The sequence below is a fragment of the Erpetoichthys calabaricus genome, chromosome 8, assembly GCF_900747795.2.
Source record: "Erpetoichthys calabaricus chromosome 8, fErpCal1.3, whole genome shotgun sequence".
Taxonomy (NCBI): domain Eukaryota; kingdom Metazoa; phylum Chordata; class Cladistia; order Polypteriformes; family Polypteridae; genus Erpetoichthys; species Erpetoichthys calabaricus.
The window spans coordinates 88,680,321-88,690,640 of record NC_041401.2 but is presented as its reverse complement, the minus strand read 5'-3'; the positions used below and the strand labels follow the sequence as shown (position 1 = coordinate 88,690,640).

The 10,320-nt window shown below is 38.3% G+C and overlaps 1 protein-coding gene across 1 annotated transcript; it reads left to right on the top strand.

Moving 5' to 3' along the window:
* The first annotated feature begins 253 nt into the window (after positions 1–253).
* Positions 254–10,320, top strand: lhx1a (LIM homeobox 1a). Its single transcript, XM_028808331.2, is given in 6 exon segments — positions 254–961; positions 964–1,000; positions 2,856–3,082; positions 3,957–4,234; positions 7,040–7,205; positions 8,586–10,320. Coding segments are annotated over 6 exon segments (1,218 nt in total). The 5' UTR covers positions 254–831; the 3' UTR covers positions 8,966–10,320.

Here is a 10,320-nt window from a genome sequence, read left to right as displayed (position 1 = left end):
TATATACTGTATATATATATATATATATATATATATATATATATATATATATATATATATAGTATATATATATATATATACATTGCAGAGACCTCACTGAGAAATGAATGAGAGTTTGTGAGGCTGTTGACAATAGGCGTCCTTCCACGGACCCCCTCTCCTATGACAGCTGATGATCGCGGGAGACCGACCTTTGATTGGTGGAATCTGTGACTGACGTCACGGCGCGCTCAATAAGGCTGCCCGGGGCTTTGCTAACATGCACACTAGTAGCGTTTGAACCAGGAGCATCTTTAGAGTGTCTCTCACACACATATTTTTAACTTTAAATAAACACTGGACAGAAGGAGCGGCAAAGTGTTTCTAAACTGATTCGTGAAATGCCCGCTACAACTGCACCTGTTTACTTTGGGTAGACCGCGGCTGAGCAGGACACATCAATGCGGTGAGAGATGTTAGTTACCTTTTCTGATGGTTCTGGTGGTACTCCGAGAGAAGCTCCTTTTTAAAAGACATATAAATGCAAACAGGAGGCACGAGTGACGCTCTACCAAACATACTGGTGGTTTTTCTTTCTTTTTTCTCTTCTTTTTTTTAACCTGGACAGGAAGTTGTCGCTGGCTTCAGGGTAACTACCTCAAAACCCAAGAATTCATCGAGCTTTGCCTGGAGCCTTGGCATTTTGGCTAAAGACAAATTAATTTACAATCTTCTACAGTATTCGACCGGAGGACCTCATACTTGAAAAGAACCAAAGGCGCCCCACTGAAGGCTACTCTTAAGATCAACCTAGAGACGCGGTTACAAGTGGGACTATGACATCCAAAGACGATGGTTCACTGTGCCGGCTGCGACAGGCCCATCCTGGACCGCTTTCTGCTAAATGTCCTGGACAGAGCTTGGCACGTCAAGTGCGTGCAGTGCTGCGAGTGTAAATGTAATTTAACCGAAAAATGTTTTTCCAGGAAGGAAAGATCTACTGCAAAAATGACTTCTTTAGGTAAGCCTCAGCAGAGGGTGTTTATAGGACTACGCGCCATTCGCTCTTTAACGACGGACCCATTTTGGTGTTTGTTTAAATCCTCCATCCTTCCCTGTTCATCTTTTCTTATCGTGTGTATTCGTCACTGTAATTATTGTAGCTATTACCGGGGTTGCATGAGCAGCAGCAGCACCCCATATGCCTCGTGTTATGAAAACAGAGGATGTGATGCGCTCTTCAGGTACCCGCAGCATCGAGTTGGAAATGAGCACGCATGCCTGGCTTGATTTGCTTAGGTAATGAATAAAAGAGAAACACAAAATCGTGTTTTGTTAAGAGCCTGAGATATGACTTCTAATTAGCTTTTCTCCGTTTCGAAGTGTGTAAATATTATGAACGACGCCTTCATTTTACAATACTCTCGTCAAGATAAAATGTAACTTGGCATTTTCGAATATCTTCAATTTTTCGATGGGTTTGTAATAAATATACGTGTGATATACAATTAATTTGGGCTCTAATGGCAATTTAAATAACATTTGTATAACGTCTGAATAAAAACGTACATTTATTTAAATATCGTAAATGTTAAGAATCATAAGAATGTGAACCTATGTTTTTTTATTTTATAATTGTATTTTCCGAGACGATACAATAGACATGCACGTGCCACTTTTTTGTTTTAGGACAGGCTTGCGTTTATATATATTGTTGATGCTGTTTAAGTTCCAAATTCTAAAGCCTGTTAATTTATTTCAGTTTCACTTGTCATGCAGTTTAGTTTCATGTTTGAACACGTGATTATAGTTTTATTACATTTTTTAAATTGGGCATGTCTTGTAAAGAAATATTTTGTAACTGCAAATTTATTCCAATTAGACTGTGTTTTTCGAATATATCTATGATCCAACATGCTTTCACCGGTGCGACTTGCGATAAACCTTTAAGACGCTTTGTTAATTTGCATGAATACATGTCTCACCCAACTGCTACAAAATTGGGAACCGTTAAGTTTTCTGAAGGAAGTAACACATTCATTAATAAGTCTGGGGCAAAGCTCGAAAACTGCGATCTTGTACAGAAAGTGATAGCACGAAGGAAGTGTGTGCGGCCCAGTGTCTGGACAGCGTAGCGTGTTCTGGGGTTCAGAAGAAAATGTGATAAGTGGATCTGAATAGCAAACACAATGAAGCCAACCCGCAGACAGCACAATCAACATTCTTTAGTACACAAACTCACAATCCACAAAGTCTATACCTTTGAAATGCTTTAGAAGTTTGCTAAATAATTTTCGCATTGCATCCTTGAGAAAATACTTTTTTTGTGTGCATACAAAATTAATACAAAAAGGAATATTGCGGTGCACGTTTATTTTTAACCTATCATACCTTAGACACAGGCCTATAAAATCGAAAATGTTTGCAAACACAAAAGAAGAGAGCCAGAAAAATGTCAGGAGTTCCATAAATCATATTTTAACGATTAGTTTACTTCTGTGCATCAATTGTTTTCCAAGACATTCATTCTTATACAGGTGACTATATAATGACACTGTAGAATATTCTTAAAATATTTAACGGAGCTGAGGTATATAGATAGAATTCCTTCCAAAAGGTATCCACGACGATAATTTCTCTAATACTGCATTTTGCGGTAAATTTGAAAAAACGATGAGTTGCTTTTAAAAATGCTATCTAGAAACAACATGCGCAAATGCTATATAGTCAACAGTAACGAATATTAGGTTGGGCATACCAGCTGCTCTCCTTGGTCGTATAAACCTAGGGACACTGAGGTGTGTCGCAGGTATTTAACAGTGAAGCATGGTTCTGGTTTTCTTTTTGTGATCCTTTCCTTCTTCTTTTCCCCCCAGACGCTTTGGTACCAAGTGCGCTGGCTGTGCGCAGGGAATCTCCCCGAATGACCTGGTCAGAAGGGCACGGAGCAAAGTATTTCATTTGAACTGTTTTACCTGTATGATGTGTAACAAGCAGTTGTCCACCGGAGAGGAACTCTATATCATAGACGAAAATAAATTTGTGTGTAAAGAGGATTATCTAAGTAGCAACAGTACTGTTAAAGACACAAACCTTCTCTCAGGTAAGGCGACAAACAATCAAAAAACTAAGAACTTGATAACTACCTTAACTTTTGATAAATTCCTGGACTGTATTCTGTTGTCCAGATCATTGTCCAATATTTAACATTTTCGATATAAAGCCTGGCAATTAACTTTTCTTGCCCTCTTCCTCTTTATCTTTTCCCACTTCTTGTAGGATCGATGTTTTATAGGTTTCGGCGAGAATTTTAAGAAAATTATGAAAAACTAATATTTTATGTAATTTAATGCATGCGGTATTTTAAAATTAAGAGTGCAATACAAAAAATGTCTTAAATATAAATACTAAGAAAATACATAATATGTAACTACTATTTTTTGGCGTTTTTGTCCTTCCTTGCACGTTTGCTTTAAGGCATGCAAAGAGTGAAAGTGATTGATTGATTTTTTTTTTTAAAATCTTTTTGCGATTCGAAATAAGATCTGTGTCAGGCCATTATTTGAATTAAAATCCACAGTACTGCTAAGCTGCAGGTTGCGGATGATTAAATGTTTAAATGAGACACATTGCACACATAATGTGTCAGAATGAATGCTGAGGTTAATGTTTCTTTCCTGTTTCTTTGCTTATGCTATTAAAAATGTATTTTCCATTAAATACGCCTAAAAGTATCAACCGGAATTGCTGTACACATTTAATAATAATCGATTAGATGGTCAAAAAAAACACAAAGGGTTGCCTTCTTGCGGTTGCTGTTAACGATGTGACTATATATATTGCATTGAAATTGGAATCACCGTTGAAATATAAATGTCATTTTTTGGAGGTTTGAAAACAACATATTCTGAAGCAAAGTACAATCATTAATGCTATCTATCAAATGTAATTTACACTCTTTTTGCCTGTTTTGACAGTTACAGCTTGCAGCGACCCCAGTTTATCTCCAGATTCTCAAGACCAGTTACAAGATGACGTTAAAGACTCTGAAATAGCAGCTCTTTCGGACAAAGAAGCTGTAAATAATGAAAACGACGACCAGAACCTCGGCGGAAAGAGGCGCGGACCCCGGACAACAATCAAAGCCAAGCAATTAGAGACACTAAAAGCTGCATTCGCGGCAACCCCCAAACCCACCAGGCATATCAGAGAGCAGCTGGCCCAGGAGACTGGGCTCAACATGCGGGTCATACAGGTGAGAGGACTCTGGAGAGCAGTCAGCAATGGGGTGCAAACACTGTCGCGCCGGGTTATGCTTGTGCCAGTGACCAGGTTCAGTCTGATCATACTTGTCAGGCGGATTTCGTAAACCAAGGACCGACAATTGTATGAAATAACGGTTTGAATGGATACACACACGTTATCCATGTCATTTATATAGAGAGACAGAGTGTGTGAGACTCAGACCACACTGAGGATTTTAGAAGCCTGAAAAAAGCGGGCATGTGAAGCGCTCACGCCTTATGCCGATACCTTCTGCCAATTTGACTTCATGCCCGCCTTTGTTACTAAACAATAAATAAACTGCGCACTGCCCAGTCAGAGTATATTTTGTAAATTGACAGAAGGAACGCTTGTACTGTGTTAACAATTAAGCAGTTAGGTTAAGACTCAATGAGTTTCAAATACCGTTAGCGCCTGATTTTAATAGGCCGTTTCCAAAATCGGCGATGGAACACAGGAATCCAAAACAACGGTCATTGATAAATGGAAACGCAAGCTGGCTGGAAATGGGTTCTGACCTCAACACGCCTTTCCTGATCGATATATCGCATATTGCTAGTTCGTAGGAAACGTACAGAAGAGCGGTCTGCATAAAACTAACACTTCACTTGAAGCGAAATACAGTGACAGCGAATCGAAAATAATTTGGTTGTATTGCGCTAGGCGAGGACTCCTAAAGGTATAAAAGAAGGGGGTATAAAAATAAACGGCGTAAGAACTCTATGATAAGCAATTTCTAGCAAAAAGCAAATAGATCATTAGGCATATTTCAAAAAATATTTTGAAAGAATGAAAAAATATTCATATTAAGGATTGTCTTAATATACCAAAAAAATAAAAGCGAATCGTTACGGTTGGTGTCACGTTATGTGAAGTGGTCGACATTAATCGGTCATTCCTCTATCTTTAAAAACATACTAAAAAATTGTGTATAACGCGCATAATTCAGGATGTCGGAGGAATTATAGACATCTGAAATTTGGATAACGTGAGTACATGAGAAATCGGTATGAAGAAAACAGCAGCCAAGGGTTTCAAGTGGGTTCAATGAAGCAACGACCAGGTGCATCGAGGGGGAAAATGCAGCTTATCTATGAATCGGCCTTCCTACTAAACTGAAATTAGTGTGGGTGTGGAACTGAGACTCATGGAGCAACTCAGCGAGGAGGAGTGCAGGTTACAAAATAATGATCTCGTGCAGCCATATCGCTAACAGCCCGCCTATTAACTATTAATTGGAGATTTAATTCCCGTTGTAGACACCATTGTCAGGTATATGGAGGGTTAAAAGATCATTAAAACGAGGTTAGATGGGAGAGTCTCAGGGTGGCTATAATTGGGAATAATCTTGTCAAGATGATATGAATTCATTGAATTACCAGTGCTCAAACGTTGTGACTTGTAAGATGGAGCACGATTTACCTACAAAAAACAGCAACAATAATAATAATTATTTATTTTTGTAGTGTTCATGTATAATAGTTCGCTTCAATATATTCGGAGCTTTGAACTTTATTTTGTAACTGAAATAGTCTAACTAAAATTAAAGGGCATAACCGGTAAATTAGGTAATTGCGGCTATATTTTTTCATCTATTGAAATATTGAAGTACTCGAACATCGATGAAGTAGTTTAATAATCATAAAAAAATGTTTTATATTATTGCGCCAATTTTTACGATTTTTTTAAATTTTGGTATGGTTGTAAATTAGCGCCGCTTTTGCTATATACCACGTTCAGTGCTGTTTAATTTTGACAATCGCCTTATCAATGTTTTACATTTACTGTCTAATCCAAAGTGTGATTTTCACTTAGCTTTTCATGAATATTATTTACATATTCGAGAAAAGCCAAACGAAGAACGTATTCGAAGTGCCTTACGTGTAAAACATATTTTTTATTATTGTTCAAACTAAAAGAAAACATATTTGCGGAGAACCGATCAAACTTCCTTGTGGGTGAAGACGTTTCGTGAACCTAATTAATTAAAAATGAACAATGTATACTTTTCTAAATAATAACGAGTATAATTTCGTTTAGATTAACAATTTCGGTAGTATTTGATTTAATGTTGCGGGTATTCGGCGATAATTATTTTAAGTAAGAGTTCAACAATTTGGAAGACTCATATCATTTGTTTTGCAGAAAACTAGTGTTAGTAAACAGTATCGGTAAAATATTACTGAACTATTACGGTCTGAAGTAATTCTCCAATTTTAGTCTGTTCACGTTTTTAATAATATTTTGGGAACATCACATACTCAATAGGTATCTAAATAAAACACTTTTTAATATAAACATAACCGTTATCTTGCTGCATGCTCAGGGCGCATTTTAATTTTTCTTATTTTTATTCGATGACCACTGCAGCACAAACGTGTGTAGTCTTCTGTATCAGTCCGTTTTCCCGACCGCCTCTCCCAACCACCTGCATTAGGTTGTTCCCTGCGATGCCAGTAATAATAATAATAATAATTCTTTGCATTTATAAAGCGCTTACTCCATTACGGCGTTCCCGCCAACACCCCGATCTGTCTGGCTCTGCCTCATTTCAACGCATTTATAGGAAAAAGCGGTCTGCGTGTCTGTGCACCTCATGAATCGAACTGCGGGGCTTACATGTGGGGCAGCATGCGTACTGTCCAGCCCTGTTTTTGTGTTATTAATATATTTGGTTTCTGCTAGCCTGCATCTTTGTGTCCCCGTTGGCCCAACACTTCACACGCAGCCTTGTTTCTTTCTGTCTCATCTTTGTACCTCTGCTTTACCTATACAGGTCTGGTTCCAGAACCGGCGATCAAAAGAGCGGCGCATGAAGCAGCTGAGCGCACTCGGGGCGCGGCGACACGCATTTTTCCGCAGTCCGCGGAGGATGAGGACCCTGGTCGACCGACTGGAGCCCGGGGAGCTCCTCCCGAATGGAGCCTTTTCTTACTACGGAGGTAGGCGAAATTCAAACGCCAAAAAAAAAAAAAGTTAATTGATAGACAGAAAAGCGCTTTCGCGCCACAGACATATAGTAAGACAGCAAAATACCTAATCAATGTTTTACATTTTATCTGTAATCAGTTTAGTAAATATAGACACTAAAATACATGTTATAAATCTGATTTAAGTAAAACAAGCAGCAAGTAAAGAAAAAAAACAAGTATTTTAAATTACAACGTGAGCGTGCTATATAGCACAAGCACGCGTTCGGATGTGAAAACACTCAAGAAATAAGACAGGCGTTACCGCCCTGTTGTCGGATATCTTCTATGTACGCATCTTTAATACATCCCTTCTTATTTTTCCATTCATTTTAAATCACGCTTTTTTAAGCGCATCGAAACCTAATGCACGATAAAAAAGAAACTTTCAAACGAGACTTTCAGTACAGGTCTCAATTTGAATAGAAAAACAGAACAGAACAAAATAATAATATAATAATAATAATAATAATAATAATTAATAATAATAAAACGCAAATCAATCGCAGCATCTGGGAGATTTCAGGAGGTGCACTCTCAACAAATGTGGAGCAGATCAGGCGAGTACTTCTCAAAGGAAAGCTCTGCATGCTCGTTTAACAAACTTGGTGTGATACTCGGCTGATTGTGACGCAATTGATTAAAACAACCCAAAAACTGAACGTTTTAAATTCATATATACACGCCTGTCATAAATATTTAACCTACATATACATTGGCTGACGCCTTTATCCGAGGCGACTTACTTTGACGTTGCAACGGTTCACCCGTATTCTGCAGAGCTGGAGCGCACGCATGCCAAGTGACCTGCTCAGGGTCACACTGTGAGGTGGAAACCGAACCAGCACACTTCGGGATTTAGGATCTTAAGACAGCACACCATGCCATATACTATATGTATAAAACGATTTTCAAAAATCTGCTAAGAAAATTTGACGCCAGGAAATCAATGATTTTAATAGAAACACTGGAACTTCGCTGAGCTAGCCGCCAATATATTTTATTAGGCATGTTTGGTTAACTGCTGATCCAGCATGAACTGCTTTATTAAAGCGGAAGGAAATAAATAAATAGAAATTGAACCCATCATTTTCGTTAACAGATAATGTGAAAGACATGGAAAAGTTGCTCATTGTACACACTGCTACATTTCTGTTTCTAAACAGTGTGCATTTTTAAATCTGTAAAATGTATATTCATTATATACTGTATGTATATACAGTATACTGTATAGAAAATTGTATATATTTACTGTACAGTATATACGCATTTATATATCTCTAATATGCATATGTATCTATGCTATTATGTATTACTAAGAGGTTAATCAACTTTTTTTTTTTTATTCTATAGACTACCAGAGTGAATACTATGGCCCAGGAAGCAATTATGATTTTTTCCCCCAAGGACCCCCATCATCTCAAGCTCAAACCCCTGTGGACCTTCCCTTTGTGCCATCCTCTGGACCTGCTGGCACTCCTCTCGGAGGAATGGACCATCCTTTGCCAGGCCACCACCCTTCCAGTGATGTGCAGCGATTTTCTGACATACTTTCGCACCATCCTGGAGACTCACCCAGCCCGGAGCCAGGCATCCCAGGTCCCCTGCACAATATTTCCTCAGAGGTGTTTGGTCCAAGCCCCACTTTCACATCTTTGTCAATGAACAGCAGTGGATATGCCAACCATTTGTCTCATCCTCCGGCAGAAATGAGTGAGGCTGCTGTATGGTAGCCATGGGAGCACGTCACGGACCATGAGCAGCAGTGGGACTTGTATACATTTTACATGGTATTGTCCTTAATGTACAATATAGACAAGTGATAACTCAAACTGCGCTCTTACACTGCGTGCGGCTTGGACTGTAAGGCTCAGCGTCACATGTCATCTGGTGCGGTTCGCTCACAGCAGCCCCAGTGAAGCTGGTCTTTTTCTACAAGAAATATTTGAGTCCAAGTGGAGAAGACAGAGAGAGAGAGAGAAATAGAGAGCACCTTTGACAGGATATCCAAGAAAGGACCCAACACCATTCACCGACCACCTACTTGCAGCAGCTGGCATACCTGCCACGTTAGCCTGGTGAATACTGAAACCTCTCTGCCTTCTGGGCTCGGGACACTTTAACATGACAGTGCTTCTGAAGGTAATCGGTGACTACGCTTTGGCAACCCAAGTGAGTTTTTAAAATGTCCACCAAATCTGGTCTAGTTTGCCTTCAAAAGGCAAACTATAAAATGTTATGAATGGACAGTAAAGTATTAATGGCAGTACATTTGGAATGTTAACATTTGAAGCCTACCTGCTGTAATAACAGATGGCAAACACTGACAGAAAGAACTGAGAGCAGTCAACTGTTTACGTAATTCATTAAATTCAGGAGTTAAAGTGTAAACCACATTTTAAAACCTCTTGATCCAGAACAAAAAAAAAAAAAGTTTGAAGCAAGCAACCAAACTTTTCTATTAATTTTATTTATAATGTATGAATACGTTTGCCAGGCTTGTGGTTCACTGTGCTAGTTTGTACAAGCTGTTGTTTACAAAATTTAGAAAAAGACAATAATAATAAGAAGAATAATATTAAAAACACAAGCAAGTAGACAGTTGCCAAATGAAACAGAGCACAATTACTGGCAATGTGCTTTGTACCCTCGTGCTGACAGTGTTGAAACAAAGTGTTTGTGTGTTCAAAAAAAAAAAAAAAAAAAAAAGGCAAGGAGTCTTCACTTCTTATTTTTTTTAGACAGCTCAAAAAAAAAAAATAAAACATTCATGAGATTGTTAATATAACGTTACTTAGACCGTCAGGTTTTATTTTTGTGTCTTTAAAAGGGAAAAGAAATCCAAACTATTTAAATTTATGGTCGGATATGCAGTCAGTAGCTGCTACATTTTCTTTCTATCTTGAACTGCTCATGAAATGTCTTTTACTGTTCAGATAAACCGAAGCTTATGTGACCTCCAGCGCATATTTTAGACCATTCACTGTATAAATACGATATGTTGAATAAATTTGTGCGTTTTTAATAAAATTACAAAACGACACACTGGAATGTAGAGAGACCTTTTTGTTTTCTCGTTCTTTTCTGT